Source organism: Scyliorhinus canicula, chromosome 26, assembly GCF_902713615.1.
Source record: "Scyliorhinus canicula chromosome 26, sScyCan1.1, whole genome shotgun sequence".
In the NCBI taxonomy this organism is placed as follows: domain Eukaryota; kingdom Metazoa; phylum Chordata; class Chondrichthyes; order Carcharhiniformes; family Scyliorhinidae; genus Scyliorhinus; species Scyliorhinus canicula.
Window position 1 is genome coordinate 3,523,847 of NC_052171.1, and position 24,213 is coordinate 3,548,059.

The following is a 24,213-nucleotide window of genomic DNA, read 5'->3' on the forward strand; positions in this document are numbered from 1 at the left end:
AGTTCCTCTTATTTACTCCCTTCCAAATTCTGCTCTCAAGCCTGCAGTAGTAAATGTGACCGTCAGCTATCGGGTGGGAATGGAACGAGTTAACCCTCCCACCCTTCCCCCAGAGCAAGAAATGAAACATCTGAATGAAATGAGCAGTTTTGTTGGAATGAGCTCTGTTTCATTTCTGCCATTTCCCAGTCAGACACTATCATGTGACAGCTGCTTCCAAAACCTTAAATCAGGACCAACATCCAGCTGTAAATATTACAGAGCTGAGTGTTCCCGGACCCAGCTATCAATATGTTCTTGACATCCGCCTTCAATTACTCTGTCTAACTTTTTGAAGTGCCTTATATGCTTTTTCCTTTCTTTCCTATTAGGCTCCAACAGTTTCCTGTTCCTGCAGCTATGGGGCCAACGTAGAGGTTTTGAACAAAGCAGACAGGAGGCCGAGCATGCGTTACGGCTTTCTCTGCTGAAAACTTTTAAATACATCCGAAACAGGACAAGTGTTAACCACTGAACACCCTAAAAAAAACAGCAGAAAAGAGCGGGTCCGCATGATATCCTCTTTCCGTTTGCTGCGTGCTGGCTCTTTCTAACTGCAGTGCCACAAGCTGAGGGTTATTTCAGCTGCTATCAAATGTCATTTCCACATTCCTTTCATTTTCCAGTACCTCGGGCCCCCAAGTATTTAGGTAAGATTTCAGCAGAGGCTTCAGGGTGTCGGAATTTGTGAAGCTGCCCTACAGGTGGGCCCTTTCTTCAAGAACTGCTCAACCAAAGGCTAAGAAGCAGTTAACCCTTTGTAATGTACCACTTGGATCACCTTTCAGGGGGGGAACAGTTGACAAATTCCTTCATTTTCCTGTTGCGCCTTTTAAATAGGCAAAGTAACACACACACACACATCAGAAACACACACACACATCAGAAACACACACACATCAGAAACACACACACACACATCAGAAACACACATCAGAAACACACACACACACATCAGAAACACACACACACACATCAGAAACACACACACACATCAGAAACACACACACACATCAGAAACACACACACACATCAGAAACACACACACACATCAGAAACACACACACACATCAGAAACACACACACACATCAGAAACACACACACACATCAGAAACACACACACACATCAGAAACACACATCAGAAACACACACACACACAAACATCAGAAACACACACACACACACATCAGAAACACACACACACATCAGAAACACACACACACACATCAGAAACACACACACACATCAGAAACACACACACATCAGAAACACACACACACACATCAGAAACACACACACACATCAGAAACACACACATCAGAAACACACACACACATCAGAAACACACACACACATCAGAAACACACACACATCAGAAACACACACACATCAGAAACACACACACACATCAGAAACACACACACACATCAGAAACACACACACACATCAGAAACACACACATCAGAAACACACACACACATCAGAAACACACACACACACATCAGAAACACACACACACATCAGAAACACACACACACACACATCAGAAACACACACACACACATCAGAAACACACACACATCAGAAACACACACACACATCAGAAACACACACACACATCAGAAACACACACACATCAGAAACACACACACACATCAGAAACACACACACACACCAGAAACACACACACACATCAGAAACACACACACATCAGAAACACACACACATCAGAAACACACACACACACACATCAGAAACACACAAATGCAGACACGTACATATACACGCACACAGAGGAACAAAGACAAATGCGTACACACACACAAATGCAGACACGCGCATATATACGCACAGGAACGCAGACATGCACGTACACAAACGCAGACACGTACATATACACACACACAGAGGAACGCAGACATGCGCGCACACACACATATGCAAATGCAGACACGCGCGTATACACGCACACACAGGAACGCAGACATGCGGGTACACAAACAAACGCAGACACGTTGTTGAGACACTGGTTATCAAGACCCCGTCTGTTTGGATATGTCCTGGAAATATCAACGCAACACTGAAAAGTTCCCATGGTAACTCCCCGAACACAAAAGACCAAAGCCTTGTTTTCTAATTGAACCTTCCAGCCCCCCACACACTGTGGTGTTGGAGTAACTGGACAATAAGCTGTGCCTATGGTTTATCACCAGTCACAGGAGCAACAATGGAATAAATAGTAGGTTCTTACCAACAACATCCAGCTGGTCCTGAAAGGGTGGGGGGAGGGAGGGATAAAGGTGGAATCACAGAGCTTTGTGAGCGCCAGGCTGTGTCCAATTGGGCTTTGTCTGCTCACCACTCTCAAGGTGAAACGACCATAGATCGATGTTGTGTTCACTGCTCCTCATGTGCAGTCCTATGGCTGTAGATGCCAACTGCAGAAAGGGTCTGAGAGAAAACTGTAAATCACAATAATTCAGAAAGCTGATAAAAAATGGGCAGCTAGCTGTTAGGGGGCCAGCGAACCTGCTTGATGAACTGCCAGCAAGCTGCTGTTTCAGCTTTGTACAGGCAGCTTCAGCTGAAGAGCACACTCTCACGCAGTCAAGGAAATGAGGAGAAGCTGAACAGAATGAAGCCATAAGAAAGAATATAAGAAAGCCCCTATGCAGGGATGTTTGAAAGCTGGACTCTCTGCAATGTCAAACATTGACTTTACCATCCATTCAGTCCTTCTTCCTGCAGTCCCATGGGGGGACATTAGGTACCAAGGCTGTCACCAAGCCCCCAGCGCAAAGTCATTTCCTTCACTTCAGCCCAGGTGGTGCCCCACTCTTGACCTTAAACTTACTTCACCAGGTCGCCTTTGTCCGGCCCCATCTTCATCTTCCATCTGGCGGTGCCCATTCTGAACCACTCTGCCAGGAGGCAAAATAAATGTCCTGCCAGACTCCATCATCTCTCTGTCATGATGACCAGTTTGCAGCACTTCTTCACCGGTGATGCTCTCTCTTGTGTTTCACCTTTGCTGTTCTCTTCCATGTCACGTTGACATAACCTGTGGTTGGTACCACCCTGGACAAGTCTATGGCTGTTTTCATGCAGCTGGCTGTGACTGCCCAGACTGTGTTGAGCAGCTGGAAGACCAATGCTGCTTTTGCCCATTCTTGTGTGGACGTCCCTCTGTCTCTATCACCCTCCCAGGAGATGACTTCTTGGGTCAGGGAAGTAGTTGACACATCAATGTTGCAAAGCCTGGTGGTGATGGGAGGACTTGTTGTCATCCTGCCGTCAGTGGTCTTGGTCTTCTTACAGCTGATGTGTGGACCAACCTGGACATCGCTACTCGCAAGACAGGTGCGCATGCCTTGGAGTGCGTACAATTATTCAGTAGCCAGTATCGCCTTCCACAGAATGAAACCCATTACCATAAGGAAATGTAATGGATGGAGAACGCAGCCGTACCTTACTCCTGGAAGGACTCTCGAGCTGCTGCCTAATCTATTCAGTGCTTGCTTACAAATCCTTGTCTACTCAGGGTCCTGCTTACTATAGCAGATCAATTCCTTAGCTTACCAGCATGCCTCTGGTCTCTCAGTGAGGTGGTTATCAGCCTGTGAACTTGGAAATATATCACCGTTCCTTCATTGTTGCTGGGCCAATATCCTGGAACTCCCTCCCAAACAGCACTGTGGGTGAACCTGCACCACACAGCTCTAGCCATTCAACATTCTCAGGGGCGGGCAGCACGGTGGCGCAGTGGGTTAGCCCTGCTGCCTCACGGCACCTAGGTTCCAGGTTCGATCCCGGCTCTGGGTCACTGGCCATATGGGGTTTACGCAATCTCCCTGTGTTTGCGTGGGTTTCGCCCCACAACCCAAAGATGTGCAGATTAGGAGGATTGGCCACGCCAAATTGCCCCTTAATTGGAAAAAATTAATTGGGTACTCTAAATTTAAAAAAAACATTCTCAGGGGCAATGAATAATGAACAATAAATGCTGCCATAAATGAATAAAAGCAAGTCTCTAATCCTGGCGAATCACTTTGAGTTGTATTCAATGACTAGGCCAGCAGCTATGATTATGCTGCCTTTGTTCGAGACCTTTCTTTTCCTGCATCATTCCAGCACATTAGGCAAGTGCAAGATGGGGCAGAAAAGGTGGAGTTTGGTAGAAGACAGGCAACAATCTTACTGAATGGTGGAGCAGGAGTGATTCAGATTTAGGTTTATTGTCATGTGTACTGAGGTACAGTGAAAAGTATTGTTCTGCTTGCAGTCCAGGCAGATCGCTCCATAGATGAAAATATAGAACATACAATAAACACATCAGGATACATAATGAAAATACATACACGTAGACAGTGGGTAAAGTATACGGTTATTCCAGCAATTTATTACAGCAATTGTTGCTCCTTTGCTATTACTGTAGTGCTTATAATGCTATAACTGTAGAGAAAGGCCGTCCCTCCACTCCTGGAACCTGTGCTGCTTTGATTGCTGACCAAGATTCATATCTCAACCCCAATTCCTCCTGCCCCGCTAATTATCATTTGTGCTCCCTTCATAGTGCCCCTAAAGTGATCAGTCAGCTTCAGTGTTGAGTACATAAACCGTTACGTCAAAGTGCCAAGTGACCGCGGTCACAAACAGGCCTAATTTACAGCCGGCCTCTCTGACGTTTCACGCACCCCAGCAGTCAGTGCTAAGTAGGACACAATTAAAACAGGGCAAGCAATGGAAGTCTGGAGATATAATAAACACACGGGTTTATGAGCAAGAGATTAAGGATTTATGGCTGCTCATTCTGTGTGCCTATGAGGAAAGATGTTAATGTCTATGTCAATCACTCCATCTATCGCCAATCCAGGGCTGATGAGTTGCACATTTAATGCACATCCTTCTGTAACAAGAGCGATGCAAGATCGTTCCTTCTCAATATTCAGCTCCTCAACAGCCCCAGTGTTTCATCTCTGAGAAAGAGAAAAGGGCATTTATAAAGCACCTTTCCCAACCTCAGGACAACGATAAAATAAACTGTTTACTGTGATGTTGGAAATTAGGTAGATTGTTGTTAGGAAACCAGGGTAAACTCTTGTCCTCCTCAAAATATTGACAACCTGTTATCTTCATCAGAGAGGCTGGCTGGAACTCACTTTAATGTTTCATCTGCAAAATGGTGCCTGACTACGGCACTCCCTCAATTCTGGACTGGGAACACCAACCTGGATTTTTTTGGATCAAGTCTCTCGAGTGGGACATTGAAAATTGGAGCAGGAGTAAGTAATTCAGCCCTTTTAGAGTCTGCTCTGCCATTCTGATCCTCTATCTCAACACTACCCTCCCCCTACTCCCCTTGACACTGTGCCTGCTGCCCTTGTGACTTAAATGCACAACCTTCTGACTCCGAGATGAAAGTGCTCCGCACTGAGGCACAGAAACGAAAACAGCAAAGAGAGAGAGTCACTCCCCTTGGATTGAGCAGCCCCATGCAGCTAGCTGGAGCGAGGCTGACAAAGTCGACCAGAGTTTGAAAGGAGGAAAATGGGATATATAGGGCGTGATTCTCCGAACCCCGTGCCGGGCTGGAGAATCGCCGCAACCGCGCCACACGATTCTCCGAGGCGCGGCACTGGTCGCGAGCCGCTGTCCGCGGTGGGGGCGCATATTCTCCAGCCCGGATGGGCCGAGCGGCCGCGGGGAAACGGCAGAGTCCCGCCGGCACCGTTCACCCCTGGTCGCTGCCGGCGGGAACTCTGCGCGAAGGGTTGAGGTGGCAGTCTGTGTGTGAGGGGTGGGCCTCAGTCCTCGATGGGGCATCCGATGGGGTCTGGCCCGCGATCGGGGCCCACTGATCGGCGGGCCGGCCTCTCCACCCCCGGTCCTACTTTTTAGCGCAGCCGGCCCCTGAGCCGCCACGCCATGTTGCGTAGGGGCCGGCGCGCTGAAGAAGTCCCCCGTGTATGCGCGGCGCCCATTTGCCGTCGGGAAGGGAGGCTGGAGCGGCGTGAACCGCTCCAGTGCCGTGCTGACCCCCTGTGGGGGCCAGAATCAGTCGTCCCCGCGCTCGTTTCGCGCCGTCATGAAATGCGACGGCGTTCACAATGGCGCAAACACTTAGTCTCCACTTTGGAGAATCGCGTCCATAGTTGGGAAGAAAAGATCAAATAACTCCCAAAAGATCAACAAAAAAAATAATTGAACCAAATAACTGTGCCTCTGAAAACCCTTCTTTTTAGCGTTGACAGGTTTCTGACTTGAACCAAGGCATAAAACACGGCTGCATATGTTGACTGTCCATTGACTGAGGTTGGGAGTTCTTTCGCTTGGTTAGATTAAAGCTAACATTATTTAGTACAGACAATGAGATGCTTGCTCTCCCCGACTGGCTTTGAAAGAGAATGAACAATAACAGGCAGTTGAACAAAAATCAGATCGCAATCGTCGATGATCTGGTTGTGGGCGAATGGGGAGGGAGGGAGAGAGGAAGGGGGTTTCCTGTCTGTTTAAGATAAGCAGGCTAGAAGTAAACTCCAAGTAATAAGGGGGTCCATTGAAGGGCAGGCCTGCCAAACACGAAGACAAAGGCTTCCTTTTCTGGCCCAGCAAGGTGAGTGACCCATCAAGAACAGTGAAAATAAACATGACAGCTGATTCACTGGGAGAGGGGGAGGACAAAGGTCAAACCAAGAAAACACAGGCCCAGTAATTTAACAAAGAGCCTGTAACAGCTGCATCGGACGGAGCTCAGTCAGCAAACACGGAATTCTTCCCAATTCTTTCATGTAATCAAATTCAATCAGTTGTAAATGGTTCGCTTGCTGTACTCTTGGAGACTGTCCACATATGTACACACTCACTGGATGGGATTGAACTCACGGAGAATAAACTACCCTCCAATTCTGATCCATACATACACACTTAGAAAACAGAAGCAGGGGCAGGATTCTCCGCCCCGTGGCGTCACTTTTCAGCCTCGACCCGCCGGCGGGATTCTCCATTACGCCGACCGGTTAATGGGGTTTCCCATTGTGGGGCAGCCCCATGCCATCGGGAAACTCCCGGGTGCCGACAAAACGGAGAATCCCACCGGCGGTGAATCCCGCCCCAGGAGTCCAATCGGCCCTTTGAGCCTGCCCACCACCTTTATGATCATGGGGGCACCACGGTGGCGCAGTGGTTAGTACTGCTGCCTCACCGTGCCGAGGACCCGGGTTCGATCACGGCCCCGGTCATTGTCCGTGTGGAGCTTTCACATTCTCCCCGTTTCTGCGTGGGTCTGACCCCCACAACCCAAAGATGTGCAGGGTAGGTGGATTAGCCACACTAAATTGCCCCTTAATTGGAATTTTTTAAAATTTCCGATCATGGCTGATCATCAAATTCAATTCTCCCCGCACATTCTCCTCGTGTCTGCGTGGGTTTCGCCCCCACAACCCAAAAAAATGTGCAGAGTAGGTGGATTGGCCACACTAAATTGCCCCTTAATTGGAAAATATAATTGGGTAATCTAAATTTATTTTAAAAAATTCAATTCCCCCCCCCCCCCCCCCCGCATATCAGTTTAGCCCCATATCTAATTGCTTCTTGAAGTTACATAACCTTTTGGCATCAACTAATTTCCTTGGTAGTGAATTCCACAGGTTCATCACTCTCTAGGTGAAGAAATTTCTTCTCACCTCAGTCCTACAAGGTCTACCCCATATCCTCAAAATAAGGACTAGTTCCAGTCATGCAACAGTAGTTCCTCTGGCTCCACACAGTAGAACACCTTCCCCACACTTGCAGGACTATCTACAAAGCCGGAATCCGGTCTATTAGTTGGCAAGTGCACTCCGTTGAACATGGCTCGATCCCAGAGTTTACTGATCCAACGTCTGACACAATGACTCAAACACATTACTTCAGCATCTGAAGTCACACAGCACAGGAGGCGGCCATTCAGCCCAACAGAGTCGTGTTGGCTCTGCAGGATCCGTCCAATCAGACCCACTCTGCTGCTGCTTCCCACAGCTCTGAAATGTGTCCTTTTAAACTACATGACCAAGTTGTTTTGGACAGCAGCTGTTAAATCTGCTTCCCTATCCCCTCCACGCAGTACATTGTAGATCCTAATAACTCACTGTCGACATGCTTTTTCCCTCATCCTCTTTGTCAATTATATTGATGTCAGTAACACACACAGTGCAGCAAATAATTTCTCCCTTTATTACTCCTTCTGTTTCCTGTCATGGCTCTCCGTTCTCTTCTCCCATTGAGCTGCCCTAAGCCAGAATTTGTGCAATGAAAATGGCTAATTTAATGGACAAGCCCTTGTTTTGAGCCCTAATTCTGAGGCCTTATTATCTAATTCATCTGTATGTGTGATACCCGTGACTGGCGTTCGACTCCAAGCCGTGTCTCAGAATGGAGTAGGAAGACCTGTGACAGCTGAGGGGGAGGTAATGACTAAGGGTACACGGTCACTTCCTGAGTTACAGCAGTCAGCTCGGGTACAGCCCCATCTCCATGAGACATGGCCCTGAGTGGAGGGCAAGGGAAGGTAGATATAATATTCCTTAATTCATCATCATTCTTGGAAGAAATTAAGATAGTCATGCCTGGTTGTGTTTTAAACGCACTGCATCCCTTTCAAGTCAAAGTAGATCAACAGGACCTCAGGACTTCAAAGAGACGGAAGACACCAAAGTTAAGAGCCAGATTCTGATGATTGAACGCAGTTATCTTTTAGTTGGACATCCCTTGACAACATTGGTAAGGGTTTTCCTGTGAAAAAAAAACAGCTAAAGCTTCTTACCAACAACATCCAGCTGGTACGTGTGGTTAATGCTGCCATATTTGTTCATCACCACACAGGTGTAATTGGCCTTGTCCGAAGGTACAACTCCTTCCATGATGAGACTCCAGTGCTGTGAGCGGATCTTTAGGAGATGAGCAGAGAGCAAAATAGGAAGAAAAGGAAAGATTTATATTTACAAAGCATCTTGCATGGCCGCCAGAGTTCTCAAGCACGTGCACAGCCAATGAAACACTCTTGAAGTTTTGTCATTATTGTAATGCAAGAAACACAGGCAATTTACACACAGCTAGTACCCAAAGCAGCAATATAATAATGACCAGGTAATCTGTTTTTCTGATGTTGATTAAGGGATAAATATTACCCAGGATACCTGCCCTTCATTGAATTAATGCCACGGGGGCCTTTACATGCAGCTGAAAGGCAAGATGGGGCTTCACATCTGAAAGACAACATCTCCAACTCCTTCAGCTCTGCACTGGAGCGTCAGTCTTGATTTTTGTACTCAAGCCCCCGAGTGGGACCTGAGTCCAGAACTTTGCTCCTCACTGAGGCACAGCTGGCGATCAATGCCAGGCGATGCCAACATACTTTTCAAACTGGGCCTAGTGTCTCCTTCCCAGCCCAACTAACATGGATGTGTAATTCTGAGGCCCAGTCTGGCTATTCCTTCAACCTTCTGTCTCTACACAGGTAAACCCTTGGCCCAGCTCTCTCAGAATATCACTGTGCTTTGGCGGCAAATCGTTTATATCCGCCTAATCCCCTTCAGTCTTCAGCTCAAAGACCATCAAAGTCCTGATTTAAGGTAACTGCTTCGGCAAAGAAATTCAGCTGGTAACCCACTAAAATCAATAGCACAAATAATATGCTTCCAAGAAGCAACAAATTAATTAACAAAATAAGCAAAATAACGCCGATGCTGAAATCTGAAACAAGAGGAAGCTGGGAAAAGTCAGCAGGTCTGCCAGCATATCTCAGAGGGTAGTGAATCTGTGCAATACCTTAGCACAGAGACCTGTAGGGAGACTGGGTTATTAGGCATGTTCAAGACCGAGTCAGGCAGTTTTTTTAAATCGGTAAGGGAATAAAGAGTTATGGGGATAAGGCGGTAAATTGAAGTTGAGGATTATATCAGATCAGCCATGATGATCTCATTGAATGGCAGAGCAGACTCGATGGGCTGAGCGGTCTACCTCTGCTCCCATATCTTACGGTCTTGTCCATCAGGAGAGAAACAGAGTTAACACTTTGAGTCACGGACTCTTCATCGGAACTGAGGAACTTGATCAGTTCTAACAAAATGTTAACTGCGTTTCTCTCCTGATCGATGCTGGCAGACCTGCTGAGTTTTTCCAGCCTCCTCTGCAATTAATTAACAACATTGCTTTGTCACACGTAGATTTTTTTTATTAGGATACCAAGGGTGTGGAGCAAAACAGGGAAAGGGAGAATAACCATGGTAGAGTGGAGTGGCAAACAGGCTCCTCTTCCTGTGATTCGGTGGACTCCCAGCCCATTTTCAAGCAGACAAAGGGAGAATTTAATTGAGTAGGGCTTTGGGGGGAAATCTCCAAGCTAAACAGAACAGTCAAGATTCATGTCACAACTCAGACTGCTGAGGCTCAATGAGCTAAAGCCCATTCTCATGGAGCTTTCTCACATACAGGGAGATTGAGAAAAGCATGATATAGCGAGGGCACAAGGATAGACAGGTTCCTCTTCCAGTGCTGCTGTTTCAGCTCAGGCAATCTATGACTAAATCATGTGAGGGACAGAGTGGTCATGCAAAGCTGTTAAATCTTGCTCTTCGGTGTGCAGCACTGGAAGGGTTAAAAGATTACAGGGTCCATTTGCAACGAAGCTCAACATTCTGCAGTGCTGTGATAGGTTGGTGATGATCCCAGGACATTTTCTCTCAATGACCTTTGACCAACATGAAAGGGCAGGCCCAACCAGGAAAGAAAATCCTTCACGGGTAACCCTGCCCTGGTTGTTTGGGATGGTATAATCGGTTCCAGCTGCTCTGTGACAGGCTCGAACTGAACGTAAACACAATATAATCGTTAAAGCAGATGTTGCAAATGCACTGTGAACCTCGGAAACATAACTACATCGGACCACTCCCAGTGGCAGCCATCTTAGCAAGGCTAACAGAAGCAGGGTCTTTCATCTTTCCCAGGCTGTGGAAATAATCAACTGCACAGATGGGCTTGAATTTCAACTGGAGATAGCCAGTTCGGAACAGAGTTGAAGCAAGCTTGCAGCATTATTACCCTTACAAAGGAAGTTGTTTGATGAAGAGACTCGGGGGAAATCTCTTCACTCAGAGGAGTTGCCCAGGCAGAGAAAGCGGTCTGATCCATTCAATGTCTTCAGGTAAAAGTAGCCAAATGGTTGAAGCTGAGGGAAGCTTTGCGGTGTGTAGTGATTCGATACAAAGGACGCAATGGCTTCAAACAAAGGTGGTTCCATGTGACCAGCCTGATTGCACAGCACAGGCCTCTTCCAACAGCTAATTACATACAGCACAAAAACAGGCCATTTAGTCCAGACTGGTCCACATCTTTGTTGCAAAACTGTGATACCAGGTGAAACCATTACTTCCACAGGGCAATGTTGATGGGCAAAGCCAGAGGCTACAGCACATCTGAGGTCAAGCGTCACTGAGCCACTCACGATCAGGTCAGAACTCAATAGCCTCACTGCAGCTTCTGTGGGACCAACGTTTCCTTCACATAGATTTAGGAAACTACCTCGACACACGTGGAAACCTGAAGAGGGTGCTTATTGTCTCCAGGATAATTTTGATGACCAGGAAACTGATTTCTAACACGGTTTCCCTGCATTTTTAAATATTTTGAATTTATCTTGGACTTTCACAGAATCCTTTACATTGCAGAAGGAGGCCACTCGGCCAATCGGGTCTGCACTGGCTCTCTGAAAGATCATTCTACCAAATTCCACTACCCTGCCTTATCCTCACCATCCTGATAACACAGGAACATAGAACATACAGTGCAGAAGGAGGCCATTCGGCCCATCGAGTCTGCACCGACCCACTTAGGCCCTCACTTCCACCCTATCCCCATATCCCCTCTTGTCCTTTCTTTTCGATAGCAATCAAATTCCCTTTTGCATCTTCGATGGAACCTGCTTCCACCACCCTCTCAGGAGGTTTGTTCCAGCCACCCTCTGGGTGAAAACGCTTTTCCTCAGAGCACATTTACAGCACAGAAACAGGCCATTCAGCCCACCTTTCTGCTCCATCCACCCATTCACATTTGACGCCCATCAGCCAAGCTTTTTGTTCCTTTGTCTCTCTTCTGTCTTGGCCAATCCTTAATCCTCAGCCAACATCACAGGAAAAAACCAGGCATTCTGGTCACTCGTCCCATCGCTGTTTGCGGGAGCTTGCTGGGAGTAAATTGGCTGCTGTGTTTCCTCCATTAGACCAGTGACTACACTGTTCTCCTGAGATGAGCAGTTTGCAGGTCTTGTGCACGCTACTCGCTGCCAGAGCAATGGGCACGTCTGTGTAGCTGCACACGGAATGCAGGACCCTCAAAATGTTGTACCGAGTGCACCGTTCTGAGCCTTCTGATGGCACATTTCAAACCAGGTACAATGAGTGAAACCAATCTCAACTCAATAGCATTGGAATCAGTACCCGTAAAGAACACCATCCAGGGTATTGTCGCCTGCTGGGAGTGAAGGAGACAAACTGTGATCATTCACCACCCGTGGACCTTTCCGACAGTTTGGAACACAACTGCTCCAACTGGTTGGGGATCCTCTGCAGAGCACATCAATCAGAAAGCCACATTCTGAGCTTCCTTAGCTGACTGTGGATAGCCTTCAGCGACAGGAGACACACACACACAATGGAAACTGGGTGTCAACAGCATCCAGTTTCAGCCCTTCTGAATGAAAGCCTCTCTGGTGTCACTGAGGCATGCAGCCCTGTCTTCACTATATAGGGCTACCATTCATCTGACAGCTGAGTGTGGCAGAGGGGATGAGGGTGGGGCAAAGGAACCAGGTATTCAGTCCCGTCCGAACAAATTCTGCCCCCCCCCCACCCCCAAAAGCTGGGCAGCTGATCGATTCCTTTCCTCTGCCCCCCCCCCCCCCCCCCCCCCCTCTCACTCCCAGCACGTTCCAAGCCGGGTCTGGCTGCCTGTGAGTTGTACCCTCAAACCATCAGTCCTGACAGCAAGCTGTGTGTACGCCACTCTGCGTGGCAGGATTCTGCAGTGACCACCCGATCACATCAGGTCAGGACAACGTGCAAGGCAACAGCTTTCGTTCATAACCAGCTTTTAATATGGGAATAGCTGTTTCACAACAACGTTTATCAAAACAAAATCTGGCATTGAGTCACTGCCTGTGGCTTTTTCCCTCCGTTATCCCCTGATGGGTGGGTGGGCTGTCGCTGGCCAGGCCGAGCTGCTTACCCAGCCCTAACTTCTCTTAAACCGAGTGGCCAAAGGTCATTTCAGAGGAGCAGGGTCCATCACATTGTCAGGGGTAAGGGTGGCAGAATAACCATCCTCAAAGATATCAGTGAGCCAGATGGGTTTTTACAAGAATCTCTGATCGTTGTTAAGGTAGCCGTTACTGAGACGAGTTTTCTATTTCAGATTTATTCGTGGAATTTTAATTCCACCAGCTGCCATGGTGGGATTTGAACCCATGTCGCCAGAACATTTGCCGGGGCCTCTGGGTGACATTACCACTATGCCCCCTTCATCCTATCACTCCTGGCCCGCCTGCAAAGGGTGGGCACAGATTTGCAAAATTAAGCTCAGAGTGACAATCGCAAAGAACCGTCCCGCTACATCAGTTACTCTGAGAACGGGACGAGATTATTCCTGGGAATTCCAATCAAACACTTCCCCCACAGGTATGATGGGCCGAATGGCCCCATTCCCTGCTGCATCGTTCTCTGAGCACCACATTGTTATTGGGGCAATACTTTCTGAATCAAAACTCATGACCCAGCTTCCCTACAATCAATGGGCGCGTTTACTGGAAGCCAGATCCCATTTTAGGCATGATCCCACAATGTGTGAGTGAGCAAGAGGCTCAGGGCATGCGAAGGAGAGCTGCTGAAATATTCTCGGCACATTGCACACAATCTGAGCCATTACTCAAACATTGAGGTGCTGTCAACTCACCTCCACCTCCAGCAGCTAGCTTGGTGGGCCTGCTCCTGTCACCATTTGATCCCGGTCTGCCCAGTTTGGCTTCCTTGATGCACTTATGGCTTCAACTGTATTTGTTTCATGCCAAACCTCCTGATCCAACTTGCCGCTCGTCTTGGACTGGCTGGCAAGGCTGCTTTGTCATCGCCCTGGATGTGACTGTTTGGCAATTTAGCCCATCTGACTGGGTTGAGACAGGCAGAGGCCAAATGAATCCAGTCTCCTGCTCAACTTAATTCACAGTGCGCAAAGGAACCTGGCACCTTGCTGAGTTACATTAGGTCTCCCCACTATCCACAGACTCCAAATGTTACCAACATTTAAAAGCTTTCGAAGAGTTAAAAAGTAAACTTGACAGTGCACTGAAGCACAGTCAGGCCACAAAGTTGACAGGCATGCACACCATGAAACTAAAACAAAATAAATTACTTAATTAAAGATGAGTTGTTACAGGGAGCTAAGCCTGTGCCAGAGGCACTGACACCTGATGCAGAGATCTTGGCTGTTAGATACAATCTAACTGCTAACCTGCCTGGATTTGCCTGATTGGCACTTGGGATTTTATTACTGGGTCCTCAGGCTTTTAGCAAATTTGATCTCAAGTTGCACCTGGCTGAGAAGGTCTGCACTTCAGGTGCCCCTCCCTCACTCTGCACCCTCCTCTGAAATCTCTGTAACCTTGGCCCTCACTATCTCCATGATTCCCTCCAGGCTTCCGCGATCTCTGTAGCCGATTCCCCCCGTATCGCTGTAACCTGCTCCAAGCGTCCGAGATCTCTGTAGCCCTGTTCCCCCCGTATCGCTGTAACCTCCTCCAGGCCTCCGAGATCTCTGTAGCCGTGCCCCCGTATCGCTGTAACCTCCTCCAGGCCTCCGAGATCTCTGTAGCCGTGCCCCCGTATCGCTGTAACCTCCTCCAGGCGTCCGCGATCTCTGTAGCCGTGCCCCCGTATCGCTGTAACCTCCTCCAGGCGTCCGCGATCTCTGTAGCCGTGCCCCCGTATCGCTGTAACCTCCTCCAGGCCTCCGAGATCTCTGTAGCCGTGCCCCCGTATCGCTGTAACCTCCTCCAGGCCTCCGAGATCTCTGTAGCCGTGCCCCCGTATCGCTGTAACCTCCTCCAGGCCTCCGAGATCTCTGTAGCCGTGCCCCCGTATCGCTGTAACCTCCTCCAGGCGTCCGCGATCTCTGTAGCCCTGTTCCCCCGTATCGCTGTAACCTGCTGCAGTCCTACAGCAATTCGAGATCTCTGTAGCCCTGTTCCCCCCGTATCACTGTAACCTCCTCCAGGCCCCGGAGATCTCTGTAGCCCTGTTCCCCCCGTATCGCTGTAACCTCCTCCAGGCCTCCGAGATCTCTGTAGCCCTGTTCCCCCCGTATCGCTGTAACCTCCTCCAGTCCTACAGCAATTCGAGATCTCTGTAGCCCTGTTCCCCCCGTATCGCTGTAACCTCCTCCAGCCCTTCGAGACCTCTGAAGCCCGATACCCCACGTATCGCTGTAACCTCCTCCAGCCCTTCGAGACCTCTGAAGCCCGATACCCCACGTATCGCTGTAACCTCCTCCAGGCCTCCGAGATCTCTGTAGCCCTGTTCCCCCGTATCGCTGTAACCTCCTCCAGGCCTCCGAGATCTCTGTAGCCCTGTTCCCCCAATATCGCTGTAACCTGCTCCAGTCCTTCGAGCTCTCTGTCGTCCTATACCCCCTCCTCTGTAACCTCCTCCAGTCTGACAGTCCTTCGAGCTCTCTGTCGTCCTATACCCCCACCTCTGTAACCCCCTCCAGTCCTACAGCAATTCGAGATCTCTGTCGTCCTATACCCCCACCTCTGTAACCCCCTCCAGTCCCACAGCAATTAGAGATCTCTGTAACCCTGTTCCCCCCGCATCGCTGTAACCTCCTCCAGTCCCACAGCAATTAGAGATCTCTGTAACCCTGTTCCCCCCGCATCGCTGTAACCTCCTCCAGTCCCACAGCAATTCGAGATCTCTGTAGCCCTGTTCCCCCCGCATCGCTGTAACCTCCTCCAGTCCGACAGCCCTTCGAGCTCTCTGTCGTCCTATACCCCCACCTCTGTAACCCCCTCCAGTCCCACAGCAATTCGAGATCTCTGTAGCCCTGTTCCCCCCAGCTCTGTAACCTCAAGTCCTACAACCGAATGAGATTGCTGCAGCAGTCCAATTTTGGCCAGTTTTAATCGCTCCATCACTGACACCTGTGCCTTAACCTGCTGATGCCCGAATCTCTGGGAGGCCCTCAAGAAACATCCCTGGATTATTCCCCTCCTTTAAGACTTTCTTGCTGCATCTCTCTTCAACCAAGCTTTTGACTATCTATATAAATATCGCCTCATGTGACTCGGTTTCATGTTTGGCTGATGTACACTTCACAGGAATCCTGTTATCTTCATCGAATATCGATCAGCAGACATACAGTCAACTGAACCCCCTTTTATTAAGCCTGGGAAAGTAAATAAATATCATACTTGACCTGAACACCGACACATCCAATGGGTTACCCCAGCGAGCTGGTGTAGAATCACCACTTCCAGGAGGGAGAAAGGGGGATTGAAATGCAACATTTCAGACTGAGTTGCAGAGAAATTACTTTTGGATTTTTCACTCCAGATTCCTGTGGATGCCCAGCCAGTGAATATATTCAAGACAGAGATTGTTCGAACTGTGGACACTCGGGATTAAACTACAGAATAGCTAGGAAGTTACATGATGAACACTTGCCCCTAGATTTGGCTCGAAACACAAAGTCACAGATTGTTTGGTTACTGGATGATGATGTGACCATACCTTGAAGCCACCAATCCGGTGATCTTGTTTGAAGTCTTTCCCATTCTTTAACCAGTGCAGCGATGGCAGTGGATTCCCACTAGCTGGACAGCGGAACTTCACTGTTTTCATGGCAGGCACAGCATGAAGTCTCTTCTCCATCTTCTCCGGCTGGGACCAGTATGGGGATCCTGTGAAGAACAAGGAGACATGTAATTTTCCCCCAGAGCTCACTGGACAACACGGCCACGTTGGTAATGGAGATTCTATCCAATGTGCGAAGCTCAAACTCAACCCAGGTAAAAATGAACCCCTTCATTTTCATTCATGGGTCATTATCTGCTTTATTCTCAGTGTTTCTCTCTGTTGCTTAAATTGATTTGTTTCAGATAGGTTGCACTGATGTTGTACCAGGGCGTGCACGCACTCTCTCTCTCTCTCTCTGTCCCTGTCTCTCCTTAGGTCTTTGACCAGACTTCTGGTCATCTGCCCTTATACCTCGGCATCACTGAACTGAAGCACCTTTGGACACTGGTGCTGCAGAAAGGTGTTAAATTCTGACTGCTAGATCCTCCCTGTGCAACAATTTCCTCCTTGCTTGGCTTGCTCCATTATCAGGTTGGGTGGTGCATTTCTGCAAAATGGCTTCCTCATTCATCCTGTGATCCCACCCCTGCCGAGCCCCAAACAGCAGTCAGACGCTCCATCCGCCTGTCTCCCAGTGTCACATTAAGAGTTGACTCAAGGTAGAAGATTAACCTGACAGCAGCTCAGTTACAATTGGAGTGCAACTGATAGCCTACTCCTGAGAAGACGCTATGAGGCTTCCTGTTCCCCTATTGATCCCTTTACAAATTCTTGAAATTGTATTCAGTTTTATGCATTCATTAAGAACTGATGAGGAATCACCGACAAAGCTGGTCAGAACTCCATTTCGAGTTGTCAGTCAAAGTGCAGCTTGCTTGCAGCTGTCATACTGAGCAAGTCAGCGCAGAAAGGGTCTCTTTAAACAATAACGGATCAGTTTACACAACCTGTCTGCCTTATTCCACGCACTCACCCCTGCAAACTGACAGTAAGAGGAAAAGCCAACTGACTGGCCTCACTGAACCCTGACTGTGTTTAATAATTGGAGGTAGATGGTGGATCCTTGCCTCTACCTCCCCTAATCAACTCCATTGAGGGACCTGGCATTATAATTGCCAATGCATGGTTTTTGTCAGTGGGTTTCCTGCAGTCAGACTCTGAGCATCAGCCCTTCAGCAATCACCTCGGGCACTCTGAACCATTCCACCATCCCAAACTTGAATCAAGGGAAGGCCACACCATGGTAACTCGGTCACTGAATAGGTATTCCTCAGATATGTTTTGGTGGAAGGGAAGTTGAATCTTCCCGTCCACCGAGATGGTTTTTCCTACTGATTCCCAATGGCTCAGCACTTCGGGGTTTCACTCCCTGACAGATGGAGTTGAAATGAGGCAGAACATTCCAGGATGGAACATCGGGAAGGCATGCCTCATAATCCAGGAGGGCTGAGGCCAACCTCACATAACCCAATATTGACAGCTCAATTCTTTCTTGTATCCAGACTATTGAGCAAGGCAGGTTTACATTTATATCTCACCTTTCACAACTGTGGACATCCCGAAGCATTTTGCAACCAATTAATGCACTTAAGTGTTGTCACTGTTCTGTTTGTCAATTTGCACACAGAATCCTCCCATATAGACCAATGTGATAATGAGTAGAATATCGTGGCGCTTAGTGAAGCTGGTTACGCAGGACATTGGGGATAATTTCCCCTGTTCTTCTTTGAAATTATGCCATGAAGTCTTTGCATGATGAGGCCTCAGTTTAACATGTGACCAGTGATGCGTTGGGCAGGCTGGGTCTATGTGGAAATTGATGCAGTGTAGCGAGAGACAGACTGCCAACACTTGATGAGATGCAACACGATTTTATTTAACATCTAACTATATTACATGCTTGACTGTGGGCTGACACTATGCTGACTTGACTGGAGACCTGGCGCTAGCCTAACCAGACTAACTGACTACCACATGGTGTTTGCACTGGCTGATGCTCACGAGCTCTGACCGTCTCAGAGGCTGGATCCCGAGAGAGAGGGAAAACTGGTGCCCACTGGCTTTATGGTGGTTGTGTCCTGTCTGGTGATTGGCTGCCATGTTCTGTGTGCTTACTGGTCATCCTGTGTGTCAATCACTGCCTGTCTGCACTCCATCATATACATGGATGTATATTATGACAATCAGAAAGCTGGTACGCCCAGCAGTGCCTCACTCCTTCAGGACTGCACTGCGTGCCCCTGCACCATGAGCTCTGGACTCTGAACGGTGAGAGTTCCACCCCATGGTAACACACAACAGTCGATTGTGGCCACAGTGTCTGCAGTACTGCTAAAAATGCCCGTCACAGAAACTTGCTGATGCCAGCGTGTGCTCGTGGCCAGGTGGAATTGAGGAAGATGCGTTTCATCAACTCTTTTCACAGAGTCAATTCATGAGTTGGGTTTTCTGCAGCTAGGCAGAAGAGATTTCATTTTTTACCCTGATGGAAAGGTTTCAGGCACTCGAGACAAGAGTTCAGTGTGCACCTTTGAATTTCATTGTCTCATTCCTGCATTCATTCCGGAAATCACACACTTCAGAATGGGCTGATATTAAGAACTGCGGATGAGGAGATTAATCAAGAGAGCCAGAGGCACATAGAGGTATAGAGTTCCAGCGCTTGCCAATAACACTGGCTAAGTTTCCAGTCAAATTTAATCACCCAATCTACTCCATCACTGCTCCAGCAATGCAATTTGTCAGGTGCGGGATGGGGCGGCAGCGGGAAATAGGTCATTTAAAATGAGGTCTCTTTTCCCCTTCAGCAAAATATTCGATAAAACAAAGTACATTTAATATTTCGTGTCATCTCAGATTTTATCTCAAGTTTGAGGCAGATTGTGCTCTGCTACTAGGAATCAGATGAAGTGGCGGTGTGTGTGTGTTTGTGTGTGTGTGGGGGGGGGGTCCACATATCCAATCCTCTGGGTATAATAGAGGGATATGGCATGAGGAAGTGCTGCGGGTTTTGGCCAAGGGTGGTATCATGACCGGTACAGGTTTGGATGGGCCTATGCTCTATTGTTCTTTGTTCTCTGCACTTCATACACACTTTCCCAAACTCAGTTGCTTCCACTGTGGGAAAACCATGCTGGCACGACTTTGCTTCAAGTAAAGTGGTGGGATGGTCCTATCTGCTTCAACACTCGACAACAGATGAACAACAGACGTCACAACACCCCCACAGTGTGTTGCCGTCCATTCAAAGGCTTTTGACTGAAACTTGAAACTCAGTCCTGCTGAGCAACCTCCTGTGTAGAATTCATATGAATGACTTGGATGAAGGGACTGAAGGTATGGGTCCTATATTTGCTGATGACACAAAGTGAATGGGCAAAGATCTGGCAAATGGAGCATAACGTGGGCCAATGTGAAATTGTTCACTTTGGCAGGAAGAATTAAAAAAGCACATTGTCTAAATGGCGAGAGATTACAGAGCTCTCAGATGCAGAGGGATCTGGTGTTTGGTGACCACATCTTGAGTATTGTGTACATTGTTGGCTTATTCCCTTGTTTAAGGAAGGATGTAAATGTGTTGGGAGAAGGTTCACTAGACTTGCACCTGGAGTAGGTGGGTTCTCTTATGAGGAAAGGTTGGACAGGCTGGGGTTGTATCCACTGGAGTTCAGAAGAGTAAGAGGAAACTTGATTGAAATCTTTGCAATTCGGAGGGGTATTGACAGGGTGGATGCAGAAAGGATGTTTCCTCTTCTGAGACAATGCAGTACTCGGGGTCACTGTTTAAAAAGAAGGGGTTGTCCATTTAAGACAGAGATGAGGAGGAATTTCTTCTCTCAGAGGGTATCTAATCTGTGGAATTCTTTACCACAGAGAGCTGTAGATGCTAGATCGTTAGGTATGCTCTGGACTGAGAGAGACAGATTTTTAATTAGTACGGGAACCAAGAGTCGTGAGGATAAGGCGGGAAAGTGCAGTTGAGGATTATCATACCAGATTAGTTATGATCTCCTTGAATGGTGGAGCAGACTCGATGGGCCAAATGGCCGACATCACTCCTATGTCTTTTGGTACATTTGAAGAGATTTTTGAATACATTTAGTGTACCCAATTCTTTTTGTCAATTCAGAAGCAATTTACCGTGGCCAATTCACCTGCCGTGCACAATTGGGATTGTGGGGGTGAGACCCACGCAGCCATGGGGAGAATGTGTAAATGGACAGTGACCCAGGACCGGGATTGAACCCGGGCCCCTCGGCACCATGAGGCAGCAGACATTTGAAGAGTTAACTGGGGTCATCATGGTTCATGGCACGATTGCCTGTTAATGACTTCTTTACTGCAAAAACCCACACTTGAGAATCTGAAAACAGTGCCAGCTATTCAGGTGCAAATTCAATTCAACAGGCAAATCACGATCATTTGTGAGCACCAGAGCTAGGGAAGAAATTCAAGACAAAAAAAGACAACTAATTAATTGTTGCCTTACTGACGCATCTTTAAGAATAAAAGAGAGACCCATTCTTGTGGCAATTGGGACCAGAAAAAAGATGTTTTGATGCTGACATCCAATCTTCTGTACCTGGCTCCAGTGGGAAGCTTCCAGTCAGTGTGATGGACAATGGTGACAAGGAGGGTGTGAAAACCAGAGTTGTCACCCTCCCCCATTTGTCTGCTTTCTGACAGAACCAGTCCAAGATATATCAAGCTGAGAGAGATATCATTCAGTGCAAGGCTGTTTCTTCATTAATCAAGGAATGAGAGGAAGCAAGAGAGCAGTGGGAGGAGGTGCCCGGGGGTAGAGACAGCCGGAGGGGGAGCGCAGATGGGGAGGGGGCTAAAGGAGAGGGCGGGCGAGAACAAAGGGAGACTGCGTGAGAGAACCAAGGGAGAGGGATCCGTGTGCCATGACCAAATATAAAAGATCTGATGTCCCAATGTGTTATCATGATGCATCAGCTTTACAAATGCTAAACACTGCGGCTCAAGTGGCCGCACTCTCACCTCTACAAGGAAATGGTTAAACTGCTATGTGCAAATTGACATCACGGGCGGAATTCCCCGCTCCCGTGGAAAATCGGGAAGGCCATCGTGAACTCAGCCGAGTTTCACGACGGCCTTGGAGGCCGCTCCTCTCACCTTATTCACCCCCACCCGGGGGGCTAGGAGCGGCGCTCCGTTATTCTCGGCCACCGGGCCATGTCGCTGACGTCAAGGCCCGGCCTAATGACGTCAGCCGCGCATGCGCAGGTTGGCGTCTTCCCCTCCGCTGCCCCGCAAGACGTGGCGGCTTGATCTTATGGGGCGGCGGAGGGGAAGGAGTGCGTCCCTTTGAGACGCCGGCCCGACGATCGGTGGGCACCGATCGCGCGCCAGTCCTGTCCCGAGCACGGTCATGGTGCCCACTCCCCTCTCCGCCCCCCACAAGCGTCAAACCAGCGTTTGGCACCATATTCACGACAGCAGCGACCAGGTGTGGTTGCCGCCGTCATGAACCGATCGCGAATGGCAGGCCGCTCGGCCCATCTGGGTCGGAGAATCGGCGGTCGCCGTGAAAAACGGCAAGCGGCGATTCTTCCGAGCGGGGGGGGGGTGGGAGAATAGCGGGGGGGGCGCCAGGGGGGCTTGTCGTGAGTCGCCTGGCCCTCCCACGATTCTCCCACCCGGCGTGGGGAGCAGAGAATCGCGCCCCACGTTTTCTACATTCCTTCAAAATAATTCCACTGGCTGGGAAAAGTGCAGAATAATTCCTAGATGTCACATACATCAGTATGCCAACTGCCTAATAATAGCAGCCACACTGTTCATTTATCCATTGTCAACTTGGGAAGAAAATAGACCAGGAAAACCAGATCAGGCAGCACCCTGGTCAGACCATAAATCAGCTGTGCATTCTTCCCCATCGCACTTACTTGCTTCCTTCCTGCCCTTGGCTGTTTCCTCCGACTCATCGTCTTCATCATTGTCACCGCCATTATCTTCATCGTCTTCGTCATCTTCGTCTTCATCCTCGTCGTCCTCCACTAAGAACAGGGTATCTAGGCCAGGAGTGTGATCATGTTATTCGGGAGATTATTCAAGATTAAAGGTGCCTGGCATTTGCACAGTGTTTCACAAACATGGGATCAGAGGCGACACAATAACACTGATTCATGTTTACTAAACGTTAACCCCAATACCTCAGATTGCCTGCTCAGCTTTGCTAGTACTGTATGCACTATTCCAAGGTCAGGTGTCCCGCTCCAGGCCTGGACAATTAGCCAATAAAACGAGGGGGGTTGTACTTGGGTAATGCCTTGAACATAGTCAAACATCCCAAGGTGCATTGTGAGAAGCATCATCAGAATAGGTTTGACCAGAAGATATGTGGACAGGTGGCCCAAAAGATTGGTTGAAGAGGGAAGTTCAAATTGTAAACTTTAAAGAAAGGGTCAAGGGATGGAATTCCACAGCGTAGCATCTTGGCAGTTGTTCATGATTATATTCGGTGATATGCAAGAAGCCAGAATTAGCAGAGTATAGAGATGTTGGAGGTTTGAGGGGCTGGAGGAGATCACAGAGATAGTGAGGCGTGAGGCTATGGAGTGATTCGGAAACAAGGATCAGAGTTTTAACATCGAGGTGCCGTTTAACTGGGAGCCAATATAGGTTGGCGAGCACTGGGGTGTCCCGAAAGACGTGCTGTTAGATCATTTGGACATTCTGAATTTTCCCTTTGTGTACCCGAACAGGTGCCGGAGTGTGGCGACGAGGGTCTTTTCACAGTAACTTCATTGCAGTGTTAATGTAAGCCTACTTGTGACAATAAAGATTATTATTATGATGGGTGAATGGGAGTGGCTTGGCTTCGCAGGATCAGCACGTTGCATGACTTCAGGTTTACAGATGGTAGAAGGTGAGTGTTGGAATAGTCAAGTCCCGAGGTAACAAAGGGTTTCAGCAGATGGGCTGAGGGAGGTTTGGCACTGGGTGATGTTGCAGAAGTGCAAGATGGCCGAGTTATGTGACATGAAGCACATCTCAGAGTCAAAATGTGACGCCACGGTTACGAAGGGTCTGCTTCAGCCTTAGAAGAAAATTGGTGAAAATATCTGGGGTGTAAGTTGACAATGACACTGTAACAGGTGCTGCTTCGGCTCAAGAGGGTCATAACACCAAATGGTCACCCATCATTGTTTTTCCCAGATGCTGATACATCCATTGGGTAGATGCAGCATTCCCTGTGTTTATTTCAATAAAAGACAATGGGGGTGAAATTGGCCTGGGTCACAAAAATACATAGAATCACATCTTAC

At 48.3% G+C, this 24,213-nt stretch overlaps 1 protein-coding gene across 8 annotated transcripts in view; it reads right to left on the reverse strand.

Annotated features, from left to right (window-relative positions):
• Window positions 1–24,213, reverse strand: part of LOC119957517 (fibroblast growth factor receptor 1-like) — a 213,658-nt gene that overhangs the window by 39,672 nt on the left and 149,773 nt on the right. For all 8 annotated transcript variants that reach the window (XM_038785641.1, XM_038785643.1, XM_038785640.1 and 5 more), the window contains 3 exons: window positions 22,831–22,956; window positions 16,853–17,022; window positions 8,842–8,965 (listed from right to left, as the gene is read on the reverse strand). In XM_038785641.1, coding sequence (XP_038641569.1) covers window positions 8,842–8,965; window positions 16,853–17,022; window positions 22,831–22,956 — 420 coding nt within the window. The remainder of the gene's footprint in view (window positions 1–8,841; window positions 8,966–16,852; window positions 17,023–22,830; window positions 22,957–24,213) is intronic.